This window comes from Hippocampus bargibanti, linkage group LG05 (assembly GCF_051943395.1).
Source record: "Hippocampus bargibanti isolate YZ-2025 linkage group LG05, ASM5194339v1, whole genome shotgun sequence".
NCBI classification, from domain to species: Eukaryota; Metazoa; Chordata; class Actinopteri; order Syngnathiformes; family Syngnathidae; genus Hippocampus; species Hippocampus bargibanti.
In genome coordinates this window covers 17,817,090-17,841,173 of record NC_142738.1, presented here as the reverse complement: position 1 = coordinate 17,841,173, position 24,084 = coordinate 17,817,090, and the positions used below count along the sequence as shown (strand labels likewise).

At 45.3% G+C, this 24,084-nt stretch overlaps 2 protein-coding genes across 4 annotated transcripts in view; one reads left to right on the top strand and one right to left on the bottom strand.

The window, feature by feature from the left end:
* The window catches only part of LOC148898117 (DNA topoisomerase I, mitochondrial), a 44,655-nt gene extending 35,541 nt beyond the window's left edge, over positions 1-9,114 (bottom strand). For 2 of the 3 annotated variants that reach the window (XM_088997041.1, XM_088997043.1), the window contains exons 1-2: positions 5,359-5,569; positions 5,156-5,287 (exon numbers count right to left, since the gene is read on the bottom strand). In XM_088997041.1, coding sequence (XP_088853167.1) covers positions 5,156-5,274 — 119 coding nt within the window. In that variant the 5' untranslated portion in view covers positions 5,275-5,287; positions 5,359-5,569. Of the gene's footprint in view, positions 1-5,155; positions 5,288-5,358; positions 5,570-6,404; positions 6,455-7,301 lie in introns of those variants that run through there. The other variant, XM_088997042.1, reaches the window with a different exon arrangement.
* Positions 9,115-9,254: 140 nt separating this feature from the next.
* On the top strand, positions 9,255-17,743 carry mlycd (malonyl-CoA decarboxylase). The gene is made up of 5 exons (XM_088997045.1): positions 9,255-9,856; positions 11,959-12,071; positions 12,178-12,334; positions 12,952-13,104; positions 14,619-17,743. The coding sequence occupies exons 1-5, from the start codon at positions 9,311-9,313 to the stop codon at positions 15,165-15,167; spliced, it is 1,518 nt and encodes a 505-aa protein (XP_088853171.1). The 5' UTR covers positions 9,255-9,310; the 3' UTR covers positions 15,168-17,743.
* Positions 17,744-24,084: the final 6,341 nt, after the last annotated feature.

Sequence of the window (24,084 nt, the reverse complement as noted above, 5' to 3'; positions counted from 1 at the left end):
TACGACTCAGAAGACCCCATATGAAGAAAAACACAAATGGATTTGGTTTTCCCTTGCCCGGATGCGGGTCACCGGGGCCCCTCTATGGAGCCAGGCCTGGAGATGGGGCCTGGTGGCCGGGCCTACACCCATGAGGCCCGGTCGGGCTCAGCCTGAAGAGGAAACGTGGGTCCCCCTTCTCAAGGGCTCACCACCCATGGGAGGGGCCAGAGGGGTCGGGTGCATTGTGAGCTGGGCGGCAGCCAAAGACGGGGACCCTAGCGGTCAGACCCTCGACTGCAGAAGCTAGCTCTTGGGACGTGGAATGTCACCTCTCTTACAGGGAAGGAGCCCGAGCTGGTGCACGAGGCCGAAAAGTTCCGACTAGGCATAGTTGGGCTTGCCTCCACACACAGCCTGGGTTCCGGTATCAGCCCTCTCAAAAGGGGTTGGACTCTCTTCCACTCTGGAGGTGCCAACGGTGAGAGGCGTAGAGCAGGTGTCGGCATACTTATTGCCCCACGGCTCGCCACCTGTACGTTGGGATTCACCCCGGTAGATGAAAGGGTTGCTTCCCTCTGCCGTCGGGTGGGGCGACGGGTTCTGACTGTTGTCTGTGCATATGCACCAAACAGCAGTTAAAAAAGGATGTGTACACATCCTTTTTGGAGACCTTAGGGGGTGTGCTGGAGCACTCTCCCTGGGGACTCCCTTGTTCTGCTGGGCGATTTCAATGCTCATCTGGGCAATGACAGTGAGACCTGGAGGGGCGTGATTGGGAGGAACCCCCCCCCCCCCTGATCAGAAGAGGATTGGTGTTTTGTTATTGGACTTCTGTGTTCAACACGGATTGTCTATAACAAACACTTTATTCAAACATAAGGGTATTCATATGTGCATGTGGCACCAGGACACCCTTGGTCGCAGTTAGATGATTGGTTTTATAGTTGTATCATCGGATTTACGGACTCATGTTTTGGACACTCGAGTGAAGAGAGGGGCGGAGCTGTAAACTGATCACCACCTGGTGGTGAGTAGGCTCCGTTGGTGGGGGAAGATGACAGTCCGACCTGGCAGACCCAAACGTGTTGTGAGGGTTTGTTGGGAACGTCTGGCGGAATCCCCTGTCAGAAGGAGTTTCAACTCCCACCTCCGGCAGAACTTTACACATGTCCCGGGGGAGGTGGGGAACCATGTTCCGTACCTCCCTTGCTGAGGCGGCAAATCGGAGTTGTGGCCATAAGGTGGTTGGTGCCTGTCGTGGCTGATAGTAAGGGATGCCGTAAAGCTGAATAAGGACTCCTACCGGGCCTATATGGCCTGTGGGACCCCTGAGACAGCTGACAGGTATCGATTAGCCAAGCGGAATGCAGCCTCGGTGGCATGGGAAGAGTTCGGTGAGGCCATGGAAGCCGACTTCCGGACCGCTTCGAGGAAATTCTGGTCCACCATCCGGTGTCTCAGGAGGGGAAAGCAGTGCACCACGAACACTGTGTACAGTGAGGATGGGGCGCTGCTGACCTCGACTCGAGATGTCGTGAACCGGTGGGCAGAGTACTTCAAAGACCTCCTCAACTCCACCAACACGCCTTCCTTGGAGGAAGCAGTGTCTGGGGACTCTGAGGGGGGCTCTTTGATCTCTGTGGCTGAAGTCACCGAGGTGGTTAAAAAGCTCCTCGGAGGCAAGGCCCCGGGCGTGGATGAGACTCGACCGGAGTTCCTAAAGGCTCGGGATGTTGTGGGGCTGTCCTGGCTGACACGCCTCTGCAACATTGCGTGGTCATCGGGAAAAGTGCCTCTGGATTGGCAGACCGGAGGGGGGACCGGAGGGTGTGTTCCAACTACAGAGGGATCACACTCCTCAGCCTCCCTGGAAAGGTCTATTCAGGGTTTCTAGAGGGGCGGGTCTGTCGGAAAGCCGAGCTTTAGATTGAGGAGGAACAGTGTGGTTTTCGTCCCGGCCGCTGAACAGTGGACCACCTCTACACCCTTAGCAGGGTCCTCGAGGGTGCATGGGAATTCGCCCAACCCGTCTACATGTGCTTTGTGGACTTGGAGAAAGCTTTTGACCGTGTCACTCGTGGAGTTCTGTGGAGGGTGCTCCGGGAGTATGGGGTACAGGAACGCCTGATACGGTCCATATACGACCGATGTCAGAGTCTGGTTCGCATTGCCGGCAATAAGTCGGAATCGTTTCCAGTGAGGGTTGGGCTCCGCCAAGGCTGCCCTGTCGCCAATTCTGTTCATAACCTTTATGGACAGAATTTCTAGGCGCAGCCGAAGCGTTGAAGGTTTCCGTTTTGGTGGCTGCAGTATAGCAACTCTGCTTTTTGGAGATGATGTGGTACTGTTGGGGCCTTCAAGTGGAGCTCTCCAACTCTCTCTTGAGCGTTTCGCAGCCGAATGTAAAGCGGCTGCTATGAGAATCAGCACCTCCAAATCTGAGACAATGGTTCTCAGTCGGAAAAGGGTGTAGTGCCCTCTCCGGGTCGGTGAGATTTTGCCTCAAGTGGAGGAGTTTAAAGGACAACCGACGTCACTTTTTTGTTTCCTAACTGACATCAGACAAAAAGTTTTATAGCATCTAAAATACCCAAAACACGCACTATGATATTTTTATTCAAATGCAAAACACCAATAAAAATGACTTCAAGTGTCTAAAATCTGCAAAAAATTGAGCTGCGAATTGGGCATTTTCAGAAAGTCCCGCCCCCAGTTGGTAACGTCACGCCAAGACGTCTTGCATTGCTGGAGAATCAAAACAATGGCTTCAGATTCGGAGAATATGCTTTCTTGTTACACATTTTTCCAAGTTTGCAATCGATTAAAGAATTGATTCCGTGCCATTTTGAGGCAACATTGGGGGAGAAATTGATCACTAAAAAAGAGGCAGAAAATGGCCACCAAGCTCCTGTGAGGAATTAATCAGCCCGTTTCCACAGGCTGATAAATTCCTTCCATGGAGCTTGGTCGCCCTCTTCTGATGGCTTTTTGGTGCAACACGAGGTTTTCAGACCAAACAAGTACAGCAAAATACATTGACGTGATAGAAGGACTGCTACAATGTGTCGATTTTTCGGTCAGGGGCGTTCCTTCAGTGACGTTACATACAGACTCGTCACCAACTCAAAAACAAGACTTCCGGAATATTCAGCGCGAGTCTTAAAACGTAAAATATAGCGATATGCGGTGGAATCTTTGTAAAATCCGCTCAGTGGAAGTTATTTGAAGCCATTTTACAAATTACGGACACAACTTGTCCGGAGACATCGGTTGTCCTTTAAGTATCTGGGAGTCTTGTTCAGGAATGAGGGTGTAAGGGAGCGAGAGGTCGACAGGCGGATCAGTGCGGTGTCTGCTGTGTTGCAGACTTTGTACCAATCTGTCGTGGTGAAGAAGGAGCTGAGCCAAAAAGCAAAGCTCTCAATCTACCGGTCGATCTACGTCCCAACCCTCATCTATGGTCACGAACTATATGGGTTGTGTCTGAAAGAACGAGATCCCGCATGCAAGCGGCCGAAATTAGCTTTCTCCGTAGGGTGTCCGGGCTCTCCCTTAGAGATAAGGTGAGAAGCTCGGTCATCCGGGAGGGGCTCAAAGTCGAGCCGGTTCTCCTCCACATCAAGAGGAGCCAGATGAGGTGGCTCAGGCATCTGATTAGGATGCCCCCAGGACACCTCCCTGGTGAGGTGTTCGAGCATGCCCCACTGGCAGGAGACCCCGGGGGACGACCCAGGACAAGCTGGAGAGACTATGTCTCCCAGTTGTCCTGAGATCCATCTGGACGAGCTAGAAGAAGTGGCTGGGGAGAGGGAAGTCTGGGCTTCCCTACTGAAGCTGCTGCCCCCGCGACCCGACCTCAGATAAGCGGCAGAAGATTGATGGATGGATGCCGTCACTGTGTTTTTTGAGACAATTAATAAATAAATAGATTAATTAATTAATATGTCCGCACATATGAACATATTGACACAAATCGGTTCTATGGCACTGGAGGAAACAAATCAATCAAATCAAATGTCTTTGTAATGCTATATTCTAGTATTAAATAGACGCCTGAGAGGGCTGCCTTCACAGCAGCTCATATATTTGCTTTTCTATTTCTTCCTTTCGTAACTTTGCCATTGTGAATTGGGAATTTGTCCTTTGTGAGGCTAATTAAAGTTTTCTAACATTATCTTATCTTACAATGAGTGACATCATGCATGTTACCACGACATCTCTGATCAACTGGTGAAAGGAGACTTATAATGAGGATGTTGTCATCAAGAATTGCTTCAAGCAACAATGCCATCCTCTTAAAATTATGGATTCATGCCGTGTTTTTAATTTTTTTCAGACAAAAAAGAAATATTTAACTGCATTGTGATCAGCTTTTATACGTTAATTTCATTTCTGGCATAGAACTGAATGATCTGTCTCACTAAGGACATGGCCGATTTTGCCAAAGGTGGTCAGCATCCTGAAGAGATTTACGGCAAAAATAATAATAAAATAAATACATACATGTTGTAAAAAATATGACTTGATTAATGTTTCAGATATTGCGTATTCTACTCATGTTTTATTTTGTGTTCTATAAAGTGCTTAGATACAGCTGCAACTGTTGCGAAAGTGCTAGCAAATGAATTTGAGATGAGTTTTTGCAGTATGTGCTGGTGTCAATTTCAAAAAATACTGCCAGATGCCTTGGTCACTTGCATTTTTCTGCTCACAAATAAATGAAAATACATTGTTCATTGTGACTGTATGATAGATTGTACAGTGGCTATCGAGTAGATCAAGAAAACTTTCAGCTAAGTTTGGATATACTTTGGAGTGAAAGAGAAAACGTGTTCAAACCATTTGACTGTTTGCACATATCAGATAGTATCCATTTGCATTTGTGCTCAGGGCACATAAATGGATTGTGCTTTCGATTTGTGTGAAATGCTGGTGAATTTCATAGTCACTTTCTGTTCTAGGTTTGAATCTCTTTGAAAAGGTTCCAGTGTTCAATTAATGATCAGTTTATCATTATCATCATGAGTAGTACTAATAGTAAATGAGGAGTGGTAGTTGTAATTTTCTTAAACATAGTATTGTGTTAAATGAATGCCAATTTAGTCATTATTATAAATTTGTTGGATCACATGGGAACATCACTGTACATATTCGTGGTAAATATTAAACTCACATGTAATTTATACCGTCACCTGCGGCCCCAGCAAGCTCCTTGTCATTTAGCCTCTTGTTCAATTTAGGGACTGTGTGGTTGGCCTTTCTGGTTTCTGCAACGTTTTTCTCTCCTCCCATCTCTCACCAGTTCCTTTGACAAACATTTGATAAGATACGTGAATTAACAGGTAAAAAACTCCACAAATTACTTCATTTAATTACCGTCCAGTCGCGCTAGGATAAACACGTCTTCCGATGTTCGCCAATGAACACAAACTAGTCAATCCAGCTGCAGGTTAACTACAGTACTTCATAAAATGGTGGGGTGTCACGTACATTTTTTTTGTACGCACCCGATGTTGCGAAATAAACTAAACAGCGTTTTTCTGCACACGTAAATACAAGGTGAAAGCTAAAATGTAAGCAAACTTTTCACGTGGTTCTATCACGAAAGCAAGGAACTAATGCTGCATTCACTGACAGAAGGAAGTCCCATTTTCTGATCTTAATAAAAATCTTTATTATAGCCGAAAACAAGGACAGGACAATATACTGTTTTGCTTTTCTACATCTTCGCACATTTGAATCATAAAACAACAGTACACTAGTGTGGATAGGAGGCGAAACGTCCGAAACCTTCACTTTTGTACAGATGACGGCTGAAGAAACCTTCTCATCGATGGACCACTCCTGTACGACTGAGAGCTTACACAGAAGTACACTAGTGTGCAACATGGAAAACCAACCATAACGACAGTGCCAGGTGTTTCATATACCTACTGTACAGGGTGTTCCAAAAGTCTTGGGCATATTTTTACATTGAATATCTCGGTAACTATTCAGGATACAAAACGCATTTGGTAAATTTAGAATGCTTTTAATCTCAATTTTTACATTGGATGTTCAAAGATGTTCAATGGAAGAACCATTGGCTAAACAACACACATCGAGCCTATAATTTTTGAAAATTGAAGCACACAAAACCTTTTTCTATTGGAGTGAACGTCTTAATTGCATTTTGCATTGACAAGTCATAAAAAACAATAACCTGTATAAAAAAACCAATGTAATTAGCTTTAAAATGGCACCTTTATCTTATAACCATTTATTGTGAAGGGGATATGGCGACTTCAAATGTGCCAAAGACTTTTGGAACACCCTGTACATTCAAACACATTTAAAGTATATCTGAACTCCAACCAGGAAAAGTGCATCAAAACTTCACATAAACTGTGGAATCCAAAATCGCAAAGGAAATGAATATGTACCTCATTTTAATCGACACGATTCAATGTGATGTCCCTCGACAATGACGAACCTAAAAAGAAAACACAGCGTGAAAGACAAGATGGTGTAATGTCTCGTGCTTGTTAATTGAGGCTTGCGTCACCCCCCAGCTCACTCCCACCCGATGCGGTTCCCCGCACACACACCGGTGTATTCACGCTGAAGTGCACTCGTTGGGCTCAGTTAAAGGGGCGTTTACCTGTTTCAACATGACGGCCACTATCATCCAATCAACATGGCGCTTTCGGCCATTCTAGGTCAGTGTCATCCAATCAAAATTGCGCTTTCCGCCAACTGCAGCGCCAACGGGAAATGAACGGCGAAAAAAAACGACGAAACGAAAAAGTAAATACATATTTTAGTTTTATCGGCGAGCCATATGCAATCATCAAAAGAGCCATATATGGCTCGCGAGCCATAGGTTCCCGACCCCTGCCCTACGGCAACATCAGACGCATCGGTAGTCAACCTGCGCGTGAGATCAGGTAGACCAGAAGAGTTGCACCCGCAAGAGCTTCCTTGGCTCGTTGAAAGGACTATGCTCGTTGCGGGGGCCACTCGACGGGGTCATTAGCCTTCTTTTTTCTCAAGGCGCCGTAGAGAGGTTGTAGGAGGACGGCTGCGTGAGGGAGGAACCGGTTGTAAAAATTAACCATGCCCAAAAACTCCAGCAGAGCCTTAACTGTGGCCGGGCGGGGATCCACCACTTTGGCAGGTAAGGGGATGGCACCCTACGGAGATGGCTTCAATCAAACGACGGTTAGCAATGTCCACAAGTAGTTCGTGAGCACATAAAAAAATCGCGCTGATTATCGGAACTGTGATCGAGGCAACAATAAAGTTCCATTTGAATTCCCGTCCGGCGCACAGTCACCGACCTGGAGCCAAAGTTGCCGATGGGTGAGCCGTTAGCTGCGCACAGGGGAGGCCCGCATCCACTTGCCGTCTTGTCCGCGGCGGAGGGCGCCAGCAGGCTTACTTGTGCCCCGCTGTCCACAAGAAAACGTCTTCCTGACGAGGAGTCCGTGATGAAAAGCAGCTCGCTTTCGTTGCCGGTGCCCACGGCTGCTACTGGGTGCCGGGCATTGGAGATTCCCGGAGCCTCGTAGGAGCAGGGGGGTACGCAGTGTCGAGCCTTGGCGCCGAACCGCTGATGGAAAAAGCAGATGGCTTTCCCGCGCTGCTTCTGCGATCCCACTCCGGCCACGGCGAACCACCGTGTTGCCAGAATCACTCTATCTGCTTCTTGCGCCAAACCACGATAGTCGCCGGTGGCTAGGTACGTCGAGTTAGCTAGTACGGCGCGCATTGCGGGTGGTAGCTGGTGAAGGAATATGGAATCCGCCATCATCCGAATTTAACAGCGACAGCATTTTGTCCATGAGATCCACTGCTGTTCCGTCGCTGAGTCCGGGAAGGGAAAGAAGTCTGTCTGCTCTCTCAGAGTCTGATAGCGTGAACTGCCTGAGCAGCAGTTGTTTGAGCGCGTCGTACTTCCCGCATCGTGGAGGCGTGCGCAGAAGTTGCATCATGCGATGTGTTGTCGGTTGGTCGAGGGACGCCATGACCATGTATAATTTTGGCTCAACTGTCATGATGCCTCGTAGGTGGAAAAGCGCTTCCACATGCTGGAACCACGAATCTGGCTCGCTGAGCCAGAACTCGGGCAACTTCGTGCCATAGGCAACAGCCGCGAGTTGGGGCGTCGGTCGTGGCGACATGGCCGTAGAAGACACATATTCGTCTGTTGCCATGAACATTTTCAACGTCGGGGTCACCAGTGTTGCCGTTGACGAAAGAGCACACACGACTGAATGTGGAGACGTGTTTATTCCAACGGCTAACAAGTGGATCTAACTCAAACAGAAAATGCAGTGAAATATATGTAACATAAACCCGCCCCCTCCCGTGCACCTGCTGGGTGAGATGCCTGATCCTAGTGCCCGCCACATATATGTAACGGAGTTGTGCGCTTAGATTATTAAATTATGAAGGAAGTGACGCAACGGCGCACAGTGTGGCACTATGTCCCGCCCATAGTTTCCAGAACAATCTCGAGGAGATTCAGGGTGAGTCGCAATTTTCTGTTGGTCTTGATTAACGCGCATTTTCATGACAATATCTTATTTTGTTTCCCCTTTTGTACTGTCTAGTGTTATCTAATTAGTTCCCTTATTCATTTCGAGTCCAGGCGCACCGCGTGTTCTGCCGAGTCTCCGCCCATGATACGTTCAGGGACATCTTGTAAATAACAGTGAACTTGTGTTGTATTCTCTTTTTCTGTAAATAACCACTATACGATCACACGTTAATTCTGTTTTGTTATCTACAATGTTTTGCATTTGAGAACAATCTCGAGGAGATTCAGGTTAATCACAAGACGAAACCCATGCGACTTCACCCATCCCTTCTGCCATACTGTGTTGCAGAAATAAAAGAAATAAAAAGACACATCCACGCGTCTCGTCTTCATTAATACGGCAGCATCGTGGAGATGAAGACAGTCACTGTTGTGACACCCGTCACATATATACAGTATTTCGACATATTAGTGTTACGTATACAGTACATTACTGAGTTTTTTACGAGCTAACCTTGTTGCTGTTATTATATATTACCCATGAGTTATTATTTGATGTTTACAACCAAGCAATCAATCAATAGGGCCAACGTGGAAGCAATTTATGACCACAATACCAACGGATCCTCATTCAAGGTGCTAAATGTTCATCGATACACAAATCATCATTCCATTTCAAGGAGTCCTATTCGTCAAAAAGACTGGCATCACAATAAGATGCACTGTCTTTTTAAGAAACCCGGAAACAGTTACTTTTACGTGACGTCAATGTTTGTGTCTCCTAACACGCGCTGATCCCACTCAACAATGCTACCCCAACCTCTTATGTGTCTCCTTCGTGGCACTCTGAAGAGCTGGCGACACCGGGCTGTCCTAAAAACTTCATTCGGGGCGTTGGACTTCGGCAAGTGCCGTTGGTTGTCTTCGCCAACAAGCGGGTCCGTTTTTGTTATGGAGGAAATTTTGGCGAGAGTTGTGTCACCTTTACCCACATACGAAACAAGAGAGAAATCTCCCCCTCCTCCAGAAGCCAACAGTTTGGAGTTTATGCATTTCTACAGAACTCTCGACAAGCTAGATAAACTAGATTTCCTGGCGAGGCTGTCAAGTAACTTTGGGGTGGATCATAAAAGCGTTTCGGAGTTCGCTGGGAAGCTTCTGCACACCCGACTCAGGGATTTGGCGACCATTTTGCAAGTTGAAGATAGACTTCGATACAGTTTGACCCCACGCTATAAACAGTTACTTAACCACATAAGCAGGGTGGAAGGGGGAGTGAAGTTTCTGGTGGACCTCAGAGCCGACGTGCTTGACATCATCTCATCAAAAAGTAGCGAGAGCCCGGACCTCAGGGTAAACCATGTTGTCTGTTTACATTTTTCTACGGGTGGTCGCATGATTCAAATCATACGCATTGTACGGTTTTCAAGAACATATATTCGGTAATTTAAAAACAAAATCCTAATGTAGCTTGATACACCAATCTGAGTAACATTTGGGTGGGAAGCATTTAACCCACACAGACATCATTGACCAAACCATAACCCATAAGCGTGGTTCACATTTCAGCGCGCACTGCCACAACGCCCTTTACCCCACTTACAACGTACTGTCATAGAGGAAGCATGGCTAAATAGTTTGCAAATCAAAGGATACCCCCACCCCACCCTCTATTTTTTTCTCATTGCATAATGAGTCTGGACTCTGATAATTACAAACCTACAATACATAACACTGCATTTACTGGAAATACATGTATGTTTGGTTGCTGTATCCCAGCCAAATATCATCTAGGGGGACGATCAATTAATTTAAAGGCATGAATAATAATAATAATAATAATAATAATAATAATAATAATAATAATAATAATAACAATACACTTCATTTATAAGCGCCTGCCAAAATTGGCCAGAGTCAAACTCAATAATACAAAGTGACCTCGCTACATGAAAGTAAATTATAGTCTCAATCATAATTTGTAGAGTACATTGTTGCCTGGTTTGGGTTTAAATTTCACACATTTTCAGTGTTTAGGTGCCAAAGTGTATGACTCAAGGTAACAGTCGTCATTCGCAATGAATTGGCGAACCTTAAAATGTTATTTATACTTCTACAGCTGTATGCTTAGTTCGTCTCTTGCTGGTATGGAAATAAAATGGAATTTCCCCTCAACTTTAGCATCACTTATTTGGTACATGCTTGTTTATGTCATTCACTTATGTAGAGTTCCAAGCCTTACGTACGACTTCTGACCATTTAAATCACTATATTTTACAAAACCATTTGGATTAATACAATCACAATAGTAATCTTGCGTGTGTGTGTGTGTGTGTGTGTGTGTGTGTGTGCACGTAACTCACAATAGGTCAATTTAGAGCACAGGTGTCAAAGTCAAGGCCCGCGGGCCAAATCCGGCCTGCCACATCATTTCTTTCGGCCCGCGAAAGCAAATCAAACTTGTTAAATTCCATGATGATTGCTAAAATCTGAGCCAAAATTTCATATTTTTGGATGTCAACCACAATAAAAGTCATTATTCTTGACTTCAGATTTGAAAACGAGTTATTCATTAATTTGCTGTGTGCTCTATATGTAATATTTGAAGGGATTTAAACATTCTAATGGGTTCCCCAAATTCATAACGGCCCTCGAGAGGAAACCATAACTACAATGTGGCCCGCGGCAAAAAATGACTTTGACACCCCTGATTTGGAGTAATTAAAAAAACAATTGAGATGCTAACTAATTTTGCATGCGTCAGATCTACTATATCAGTGACGTCGGTCAGTGGTGTGAGTTACATTAGTGTCAAGCTGGCTATTTTTGCACTGTACTAACCGAACCCTGGAGTGTATCTGTGGCACCCATCTTACTGGGGTAAAGGTATCAGCATACTGAAGTGGTCAGTTGGATACATACCTCCTTTAAGATTCCTGAGGTGACCTTTGCTCTAATGGACCCAGTGTTACTGTGACATACAGCAGCACTGAAAGTGTGCAGAGCTTACTAATGATATTATGAAACCTGGAGCCATCCAATGGAGCTGTTTGGATTCCACTGTGTGAGTGCCTGAGTGTGGGTTCATGAACACATCAGTTGTGTGTCTGCAAGATATTTGCTATCACTGTCTGACCTTTTAAGGGCATCCACCCTACTCTAAAATGGCAAAGTGCTTATTGAAGAGGATTCTGGGTAAATATTACAAGCTCAAAAACATCATTACTCATAATGTGGGACTCAAACTGCATACAGACGTCAGGGAACCATGCAGCTCACAATGGGTCCATGGTATACAGGTATGTAAGGTAATTTAAGTAATACTGCTCAGACATACTACGATATGTGGGGATTCTTACATTAAAATGGATTATTTCTTTAGTCCTTTAGTTTGTCGCCGTGTAAATTATGAGAAGAATTCTCCAGTCTTCATGACTCACTATCCTCTCTGTTAGGACCTGAATGGAACTCTGAAGAGCTTGCTGTCAGAATGGTTCTCTGTCGGTCTGCTGCGACTTGAGCGGATCACCTGGCAGTCACCCTGTGAGATACTCCAAAAGATCAGCCAGTAAGGCAGCAATTGTTACTCTCAAGTCTTTTAGTAACAAATGTTTAAACATGAATCAAGCATAATTCTTGAAAATGAAAAATGTAATAACAAATCCTCTTATCAGGTATGAAGCGGTGCACCCAGTTAGGAACTGGGCTGATCTGAAACGCAGAGTTGGGCCATACCGTCGTTGCTATGCCTTCACCCATGCTGCCATGCCCGGGGAGCCTCTGGTTGTGCTGCATGTCGCTCTCACAGAAGAAATCTCAGATAACATACAGGTTGGATAGAAAGGATTTGGAGAATGTCTCGGACTTTTCCACACAATAAATGCCAGTGGGAATATATCATTCCTTGAGAAAATGTGCACCTTATCAGCAAACTCACACATTGTTCTTTTTGCATTAATGTGGTCCGCTTCCAGTTAATTTATATTGACCAAAGGAATGAGCATCAGGACTGCTCGGTAATCAAGTTAGCACGTTGACTTCAGTACAGAGATTCCAGCTCTGGCCTTTATGTATGGAGTTTGCATATTCTCCCCGGGCCTACGTAGGTTTTATGCGGGTCTTTGGTTTCCTCACACTTTCCAAAGACTTGCATGGCGGGCTGATGTAATTGGACACTCGAAATTTCCCCTAAGCGTGAGTGTGAGTGCGGATGGTTGTTTGTTTCTGTGTGCCCTGCGATTGGCTACCAACCGGTTCAGGGCGCCCCCCCTGCAGCCTGTGACATCGCTGGGATAGGCTCCAGTGAGAATAAAGCAGTTTGTAAAATGAATGAAAATCAAACAAACTTTAAAAAGGCTCAGATTGTGAGGTTTTAGCTTGCCAAAATATTTTCCAAATGCATCTTTATGTCATGCAGAATTTTTAAGCAAACTGTGATTCCCTCTCAGAGTATTGTTCGTGAAATATCGATTCCTGACCTGGAAGAAGATGTAAACAAGGTGAATGCAGCCGTCTTCTACTCCATCTCCTCCACTCAAGCTGGTCTACACGGTGTTGAACTAGGAAACTATCTCATCAAGAGGGTTGTCCGGGAACTCCAGGTGGGCACACTGTAGACAATTGTACTAGTAGTTGTTTGTACAGAAGCTGTGAGTCAATACAGTACAGTACAGTACAATCGATGAAAAGGTATCTTCAGCCGTCATCTGTACTTCTTTGAAGATGTCGGACGTTTCGCTTCTTATCCAAGAAACTTTGTCAGCAAACTAAAGTCTTACTGGTAGTTTAGGCCCTATATATATATATCCCTACTGTCCGAACATGGTGGCGCCGGACTCTGCTATGATAGGTCCCTGCTCTCAGGTTGGGGGGAGCAGAGGACTACTCCATGCAGCTCCACTGATTGTTCCTATTGATTCTGACTAATGACTGGCCTGATTGACCCACTTCCACCGGTATCACCTCATCAGTATTACGAATCCTAAGAGCATTAAGTACATTGGGGAGACTAAACAAATTCTCAAAAAAAGACGATCAACATCGCAGGGATAATACTAGTGGACCTCAATCGGCAGTACATATGCACCTAAAAGCTAGCAACCACTCATTTGACGACAATGAGGTTGAAATCTTAGCGAAAGAACATAGATGGTTTGAAAAGGGAGTAAAAGAAGCGATTTTCATAAAACAGCTAAATCCTTCATTAAACCGATATGCTGGGGTGAGGTTCAATTTGGATCATTCATACAATAGCCTGCTTAGGCAACATATGATTAGTAATACTGATGAGGTGATACCGGTGGAAGTGGGGCAATCAGGCCAGTCGTTAGTCAGAACAATAGGATCAATCAGTGGAGCTGCAGAGAGTAGTCCTCTGCTCCCCCCAACCTGAGAGCAGGGACCTATCATAGCAGAGTCTGGCTCCGCCATGTTCGGACAGTAGGGATATATATATACATAGGGCTTAAACTACCAGTAAGACTTTAGTTTGCTGACAAAGTTCTTTGGATAAGAAGCGAAACGTCCGACACCTTCAAAGAAGTACAGATGACGGCTGAAGAAACCTTTTCATCGATGGACCACTCCTGTACGACTGAGAGCTTACACAGAAGTACAATACAATACAATACAATACAATACAATACAATGATTTATATATCATCCTCTGTCCAAGCTATCCATTCGCAGTTCTAAATTTAGCATCCATCATAGTTAGTATATCTTCAATTATTATTCATACCTGACTAACATCACTTACTTCACCAGTAATTACGTGTGTAGCCATATTGAAATCTCATCCAGCTTTCCCCAAAGGTTTAGAAGGACTTTTCATGTCAGCCCACTATTGCTAGAAATGTTTGAAACAATGACTGGAACATCAGAAGCCACTTTGCCAACTTTTGGGGGTACAACTAAACAAGATTGAGGTGGAGAAAGGAGAAAATGTCATCTCCACAACCGAATCATGACATTGAAATCAAGAAACATTAATAAAAAAACATTGGCAAATTGGCGCTCTTTGAGCTGGAGTTGTGGCACGGCACATGACAAATATGATACATGGCAACCAAAGAAAAATGTTCCTATTTAATCCATAATTACTTTCTTTTTGTAGAGTGAGTTTCCCCACCTTGCCCAGTTTTCCAGCCTCTCCCCGATTCCAGGCTTCTCCTTGTGGCTCCAAGGACTCCTCAGCCAACACCGTAAAGAAGGCCGTGGTTTGGACCTCTTATCTGAGCACGAGTGGCAGGAAGTTGAGCAAGTCACTGACTTAACGCCAGGCAACAACAATGCTATAGATGGCCTTCGCAAGTTAATAGCCACAGGCGAATGGATGCGTTCGGAGCGACTCTCTCATTGCCTGGAGCCTGTCCTGATGCGACTCTGTTCCTGGTATCTCTACGGGGAGAAGAGGCGAGGTTATGCACTGAACCCAGTGGCCAATTTCCACCTTCAAAATGGCGCTACCATGTGGCGGCTTAACTGGCATGCTGACACAAGCCCAAAGGGTGTCACAAACTCCTGCAGCATTATGGTGAACTATCGTTACTTCTTGAATGAGACATCAACGAACAGTGCGCTTTACCTGCAGAATAAAGTCATCACGGCATCAGATCAAGTTCTCGGATTGGTGTCGCAGTTTCAGAAGTACAGTAAACTCTGAAAAATGAACTACAGTAAATTCTCGTTATATCGATATTCTCGGGAGTCGGAAAAAATATCGATATAACCGGACTATCGATATATCCGATCCTGCGGCATGTAAATTTTCTCCTTGTGTTCATAGAAATAGTATCGTAATAAGCAGTACTATCGATATAACCGATATCGATATAACAAGACTTTACTGTATTTCAATTATCTGTACGACACCATATAGAGTGTATACCAGTGACGTGCGGTGAGGTTCATGGCCGGTGAGGCACTGACGTCATCACAGTCCGATTTACAAACATATGAACTCCACAGAGTAGCTTATTCACCATTTTACTGGCAACAGTTAACGTGTTTTGCTTAAAATGTCATGTCAGCATTGTTTGTATACTGTATACAAACTAGCAGAGAAAAAAGTAATTAAAGAAACGTTATTATCGTGTTACCTTTACTTATAAATGAAGTCCAAGTCTCTCTGTCTCAATGGAGATCACTGCCAGTGAAAGAAAGTCGTCCTTGATCAGTCCTGTTCCGACTGTATGTTTTCAGTCTTCTGTGCTGAGAATGACCACTCCACTGATGCTGTAGCGGCTGGAACAACTTTGTCGCTTCAGGAATAGTTTCAATGAGGTCCTCCTTGGCCAAAAAACTGAGAAGCTGTCCAGGAGATTTACATTCATTCCGCACCGTTTGTGAGCTATGCAGTCCGGTGTAGGTCTTCCTTTAATTATTATCTCCTGATTCGATTGAAAGTTCAGTTTAGAAAATTCCTTCAATTTAGATATGTAATCCACCATTCTGAAAATAAGGCCAAGCAACACGAAAAAATGACTGGATGGTTGCACTTAACTTGCTAACTGTTTACTGTAGCTTGCTGTCACTAATTCTATTATTCTGCAGACGAGGACTCACAAGAAGAATCTAATCACCAGCGCCCCCTGTCAAGAGGTAGGAGAACTGTGTGCCTCACCTTTGCACAGTTTTGATTAAAATAAAATAAACACTGTAGTACAGTGTTTATAATGTACAGTGACTCTACATTATATACATCAGCTAAACTGTAGAAATTTAGTTCATATACTAAAAGCTTTTGAACACTTTAATAGCGACATGCAGAGGGACAGCAATGCGGTCTCACTGCAGAGCAAGCAGCACAGTTAGCAGAGTGATTGCACAATCCATGGTGAGGCTCAGCTGGCTGCTGCCTCATCGCTCGTCTCCATTTAGTATGTGAACGGTAAATGAGAAAATTCAGCGATTTTGAAAAAAAATCCAAAAATGGTGAAGTTAAATGGAAAAGAACGTTAAAGTACAATTCACTAAATAAATACAACTGTTTAATTTATTTTGTCATTTGATATTTCCATGATGACAGGTGAGGCTGTGCCTCACCTGCCTCCCCTGACTGCACGTCACTGGTGTATACTGTGACAGTCATAGCAACATCCACAAGATAAAACAATCTTGTTTGGTTGAGGGACAGCTTGGTGACCATCCCTTCGATTAAAGCATCTGGTATTTGAATTACATTCATGTTTTTTTCCTCTTTTTTTGCATCTGGTTGCCTTATCTGATGAATAGAGCCTGCATCGAATGAAGCATCCAACATCATTATACATTTTAGCAGTATGCTACTGGTGAAATAGGAGCAAAGAACAACACTGGAATAAATGATACTTACATTTCGTTGCTCTGTCTCTTAGTAAACAATAGGGGAGTGCATTGGTTTTCTATTTTTAAGCCTACGAACGGCTACTTTTTGTGTCACATATTTCACTTGGTCACATTTTAATTCAAACTGGAAATATTCTTGAGAATCCAGACAAAAGAGGTTTTATAATTGTCCACATCATGGATCACCTCAGATGTTAGTGGTGCTAAATGTCATGGCAACATCTCAGGCTTTTGTTATATGGTCTATGTCAAACAAATGTCTGAAATGAATGTAATAAAGGTAATCTGTCCACATAATTAATGACAGTACAGTATGTCAGACCATGATGATGAACATTTAGCAATGCTTTCATTATATTTCCCATCTATTGTGACCTTCTTAATTTACCAATTTCTCCCCTGAAGCCTTAGGATGGATCATTTCGATAAATTTCCCCCTTTTTCCTTTCAATAATTTTGCTGACACACAGCGGCTGCTCCCCCTGAGAGCCATTGATGACGTTCTAACATTTCTGCAGGTGCCGAGGAGGGCTCATATCTTCCCAAACCCCATTGTTGTGAAATAATACATCACACCAAGTTGACTGTGAAATTACATTTTATGTCTCCAAGGAACCAACTTTATTCCAATTTTTTTCCTTTCATGCTTTCCCCCCTAGGTTTTCTCTGAGTGCTACTCTCCGTCCTGAAACTAATGGAGTGAGAAATAAAATTAAAGTAAATGGTTAGATTGATGGTGTTCAGTTTCAGAGAATTGGGGAGGAAAATAAAGAACCATAAAAAGGACTGTTGGTTAAAGGATGCACTTGAGAGATGTGTTTGCCTCTTCAAATATCTGTGGTGCTCTGTATACATGTGGAAGGGATGCAAAGAAGGCTGCCACAGCATGTTAAGACTGAGGAGGATGTACTGCAGGGTTAACATGAAAAAAAGCAAATCCATTGCAAATCCATTGCAAAACCACCTGTTGTTTCTTGAGTCACCGCTGACCAGAAAGGTACAACATAAATGACCACAGCAGTTTATGAGGAAATAAACCATAGCTTCTAATCATGGAATTAAACATTTTTATTATGCTGTAAAGTTAAAATAAATATTTTTTTAAATTGTAATTCTGACATTTCCCATTAGACTAAGAAGACAAATTGCTTGTTCAATAAATGGTGATAGCACTGAAATTTGATTGATCGACATTCCATCCTTCTAAATGAAATGATTCCAACTTCATCAGTGGAAGCATTTTAACAATCTGAGTTAATTAGGTGAAGTACAACTGATAGAGTTTGAATTATTTTTCTCATGATATGAAACTTGTTTTCATATTGAAATCAATTTCAAAAATACTGATAAACACACACGCACGCACGCACACACACACACACACACACACACACACACACACAATGTCCATCCATCCATCGATCTTCTGCCACTTATCCGGGGTCGGGTCGCGGGGGCAGCAGCTTCAGTAGGGAAGCCCAGACTTCCCTCTCCCCAGCCACTTCTCCTAGCTCGTCCTGGCGGATCCCGAGGCGTTCCCAGGCCAGCTGGGAGACATAGTCTCTCCAGCGTGTTCTGGGTCATCCTAATCAGATGCCCGAGCCACCTCATCTGGCTCCTCTCGATGTGGAGGACAAGCGGCTCGACTTTGAGCCCCTCCTGGATGACCGAGCTTCTCACCTTTTTGGGGTAATTCGCGATACAGACATCTGTAAACATCGCTTTAGAATCTTTGTTTACGTTTGGACTTCCTGATACGTCATATCCTGCCTTCCTTTACATGATGTCGCATCTACATTACGTCACATCCTATCGCGTCACACGCTGTGCGCCACGTATAAATGCTCCCTCTCTCTCTCTCTCTCTCTCTCTCTCTCTCTCTCTCTCTCTCTCTCTCTCTCTCTCTCTCTCTCTCTCTCTCTTGCCATGCTTCCTCCTTAGCCGACACCGCGATGTCGCCGCTGTCTTCAAGATTAAACCAACTTTCTGTTCTACACCTGGCTTCCTGATGATTTAACCATCCTCTTCCATCAACACCCGTAGAAGCAATGAACCAAGGGCGAACGATCAAAATAAACCCATCACACCTTATCTCTATGGGAGATCCCGGACACCCTACGGAGAAAGCTCATTTTGGCCGCTTGCATCCGGGATCTCGTTCTTTCGGACACAACCCATAGCTCGTGACCATAGATGAAGGTTGGGACGTAGATCGACCGGTAGATTGAGAGCTTTGCTTTTTGGCTCAGCTCCTTCTTCACCACGACAGATTGGTACAAAGTCCGCATCACAGCAGACGCCGCACCGATCCGCCTGTCGACCTCTCGCTCCCTTCCATCCTCATTCGTGAACAAGACTCCCAGATAACTCCTCCACTTGAGGCAAAATCTCCTCCACGACCCGGACAGGGTGTGGTGTCACACGTGTGTATGATTTTGAAGTGCGCCTTTCAACCCTTTCATGTCTTTCAATTCCTTGATCTCCTTGATGTGCGTCTCACCCTGACGCATAGCACACGCTGGAAAATGGTATAAAAGGAGCTGTCGCTCGTGGGCGAACCACGGGGCAGACTCATCTCGGACTCACAGACTCAAAGAGACTTGCAAAGCCCCGCACAGGCACGCCCGGCTCGTGCCGGGCGTCGGCCGGACATCACAACACGACTTGCTCGACTGCACGCCACGATCGAGCTCTGCGCGTCACCTGTCTGGGAGATCTTGTTGAGAAAGTTACATTGTATCCTCATTTTATGTAATGCTGTAATACTGAACTGATCTGGCAACCTAGCCACGACGCGACATCACATGACTTGACAGCGATAAAAGCCAGTTTGTGTGTATATGTTTTGGACTCCTCGTACGACGATGAACGCAGCGGTTGCTGTCTGTGCTTCGGCAATAAATATCCTACTTGTATGATCTAAACAAGAGGACCATCTCGACTCTTTATTCTCCCAAATGCATCGCAAAAGCGCTGAAGATCTCAACAGATCTGACAACGAACCTACTTACAAATAAAGAGAAACATCAAACTCTTTATTGGCGAGCTAGCCAGGAGGATTTTTTTCCCTCCTCCTCAGCCCAATCAACTCTCCAAATGGAAAGACCCAGATTTCCCAGCCGCCCATGAACCCGGCATCTTCACAGCAAGACCCCTCGAGCCGAGCTCCAGATGGGCCGCAACCACCCGTGGGCGCCCCGACCCCACCGTGAAACCTGCCGCACCCTGATGGCCAACACCGTCCAATTCGCCTGGCGACTGCAACTAGCTGCATCGTTTATGTCCACGATCGGACATCGTATATGTCAGGGGTCGGGAACCTATGGCTGGCGAGCCATATATGGCTCTTTTGATGATTGCATATGGCTCGCCGATAAAACTAAATACATATTCTCGTCTTTTCCGCCGTCGATTTCCCGTTGGGGCTGCGGTTGGCGGAAAGCGCAATTTTGATTAAATGACACTGCCCGTCAGTCGAAACAGGTAAACGCCCCTTTAAATGAGCCCACGAGTACACTTCAGCTTGAATGCACAGGAGGATTCATTAGCCTTTGAGGAGAGAAAATGTTATGATTCTAATTTGCAATGAAACAACACCATCGATGAAACAGTCGAATGTCAGTGATTTTAACAATCCCCATGTTAATGTTAGCATCAACATACTTCTGCCACAAGTAGATTGCAGATAGCAAGTGTGGAAGCTTATGAGCCGTGCACAGGCTAGCTAGCAGTAACTTCGCCTCTGGACCGGCAAGTTGAATTTCATTCCGATCGTTTGCCTGGATTTTTACCAATCGCGAGGAACGGAAAACCATTCATGTTAGCGGTGAGTACTATCACAAAGTTATATTAAATAATACATTCTGATATTTGGTTGAAAAGTGGCCGCGCGTGTTTGTGTGTGTGTGCGCGCACGCCGTGTGTGTGCGCGCGCGCGTGGCTCTCGCTGAAGAACATTTCTAAATATTTTACTTTTATGGCTCTCTTAGTCAAAAAGGTTCCCGACCCCTGGTATATGTCCACGATCGGACATCGTTGGACATCGATTATGTCCACGATCGGACTTCGGGAAGACGCTTCATGGCCGACTCGACCGCCGACGTCAGCGTGCTTCCTCAGCGTCCTGCAGAGTGCAATGGCAGCGCGATCAACGCCACCGTAGTCGATGACCGGCCTGTTCGTGCCCGGCAGCATGACCAACCCCACGCTCCTTCGTCCTCACACTCCCTCATCGATTCCCCGACTCGACCGACCCCAGGTTAACGACTCCGCGGTGAGAAGACCTTCCGGAATCCACTCGACGGCCGCGATGAAAGTTTCCATTGATCGAGTCCAACTGGCAGTCGCAGAGCACACGTTGCGCGTGCTCCTGTACAACGACTTCAGGCACCACCGAAACTTCCTCTGCAACCTCCCCACCGACGCCTACCATGCCCAGTGATTGACCGTCATCGTGCCTGGCCTCTCCGTGTCGCAGAATGAATTTTGTTTTTATTTCTTTTTCCTTCATCGCTTTCACCGACTTCGGATCCAGGAGGGGAGCCCTGTGGCATCACACGTGTGTATGATTTTGAAGTGCGCCTTTTAACCCTTTCATGTCTTTCAATTCCTTGATCTCCTTGATGTGCGTCTCACCCTGACGCATAGCACACGCTGGAAAATGGTATAAAAGGAGCTGTCGCGGGACAGAGAGATTGGGCGAACATCGGGACAGACTCATCTCGGACTCACAGACTCAAAGAGACTTGCAAAGCCCCGCACAGGCTCACGCCGGGCGTCGGCCGGACATCACAACACGACTTGCTCGACTGCACGCCACGATCGAGCTCTGCGCGTCACCTGCCTGGGAGATCTGACAACAAACCTACTTAGAAATAAAGAGAAACATCAAACTCTTTAAGGGCACTCCACTCTTTTCCGACTGAGAATCATTGTCTCAGATTTGGCGGTGCTGATTCTCACCCCATGCAGCCGCTTTACATTCGGCTGCGAAACGCTCAAGAGAGTTGGAGAGCTCCACTTGAAGGCCCCAACAGTACCACATCATCTGCAAAAAGCAGAGAGGCTATATACTGAGGCCACCAAATCGGAAACCTTCAACGTTTTCGGCTGCGCCGAGAAATTCTGTCTCACCGTCAAGGCTGCCCTTTGTCACACACAATGTGAATCTACAGATATCACTGTCCTGACAGTACAGATCGACAGGCCGTGCTTTCTCACCTTTAAATGAAGAGTGCTTCAAATGTACAATGCATCTTGACATCATCCGCACCAGAAACACCATACTCTATTTTAATTCATTTCCAATTGACTGTAGCTAAGCTCGAATGTGTGAAAAATTAAAGAACACAACTTCAAAACTGAACACATACAACCGTTATTTGTGTTTTGCTATTACCGTCTGACATCTAAGTACGGTATATTTGGAATGACAGGAAAATATAGATGAGAGCTCCATTTATTTTATGAAACAGTACACACAAAACAATTCAAAATTGATCTTACAGATCAACTTGGATTGTGTTGGTGTACAGCAGGGGTCGGGAACCTTTTTGACTAAGAGAGCCATAAAAGTAAAATATTTAGAAATGTTTTTCAGCGAGAGCCACACGCACGCGCGCGCGCACATACAAACGCTCGCGCGGACACTTTTCAACAAAATATCAGAATTCATTATTTAAAATAACTGTGATAGTACTCACCGTTAACATGAATGGTTTTCCGTTCCTCGTGTTTGGTAAAATTCCAGGAAAACGATCGGAATGAAATTCAATTTGCCGGTCCAGAGGCGAAGTTACTGCTAGCTAGCCTGCACACGGCTCATAAGCTTCCACACTTGCTATCTGCAATATACTTCTCGCAGAAGTATGTTGATGCTAACGTTAACATGGGGCTTGTTAAAATGTCACTGACATTCGACTGTTTCATCGATGGTATTACGTCTGTGTAAGCTCTCAGTCGTACAGGAGTCCATCGATGTTTCTTGATCTGTACTGAAGGTTTCGGACGTTTCGCCTCCTATCCAAGAGGCTTCGTCACGAACTAAAGTCTGACTGGTCGTATCGGCCCCATTTATATATCCCTAATGTTAAAATGTGGCGCCGGACACAGCTAGGTCCCTACTCTCATTCGGGACCCCCCTAGTTTCATCGATGGTATTGTTTCATTGCAAATCAGAACATTTTCTCTCCTCGCCGTCTTGCTGGAGCTCAAACACTTTGAAAATATTTCAAAAGGAACAGGCCAAGATTCCCCCGTGCACGCCCGCATTCGGTGATCGAAAGCCGGCTTGAAGACCTCCGCAGACGCCCGCTGTCACACTTCCAGGGAGGCTGCGTCACCCCCCAGCTCACTCCCACCCGATGCGGTTCCCCGCACACACACCGGTGTATTCACGCTGAAGTGCACTGTTGGGCGCAGTAAAAGGGGCGTTTACCTGTTTCAACATGACGGCCACTATCATCCAATCAACATGGCGCTTTCGGCCATTCTAGGTCAGTGTCATCCAGTCAACTGCAGGACCATGTATAGGAAGGCGTTTTGAGGCGATAAAAAGACCATATATACTGAGGCGTTTTGAGGCGATAAAAAGACCATGTATAGTAAGGCGCCAACTGCAGCCCCAACGGGAAATGAACGGCGAAAAAAAACGACGAAATGAAAAAGTAAATACATATTTTAGTTTTATCGGTGAGCCATATGCAATCATCAAAAGAGCCATATATGGCTCGCGAGCCATAGGTTCCCGACCCCTGGTGTACAGTATTGTTTTTCTGGCCAGCGTCCATGCAGTACAACTTTAGTGGTTGCCCAGGACCACTTAATCTCCTTTCAACGTTGCACGCACATGCTTATAGATTTAAAGTGAATAGGGTATCCTGTAGCAGTTGAGGAATGAGAACACACGGTCGATTGGAGTACGTCTTTATTCCAACTGCTAACAAGTAGAAGAGAGACACAACGGAAACTGCAGTGAAATATATGTGATATAAACCCGCCCCCTCCTGTACACCTGCTGGGTGAGATGTCTGGTCCTCGTGCCCGCCACAATCCCATGTTTTGTTATTAAAACACAGATCAATCATTTTAGGCTTGAGCCATTTAAGTGATGTGACGTTTACACTGGAGATGTTTGAAATGTGAATTCATAGCAGCCCTACGGTAATTGATGATGGAATCAGATGTGTGTGGGCGCGCGTGCGTGCGTGCGTGTGTGCGCGTGTGCGTGTGCGCGTGCGTTTTCTGTGTCCACT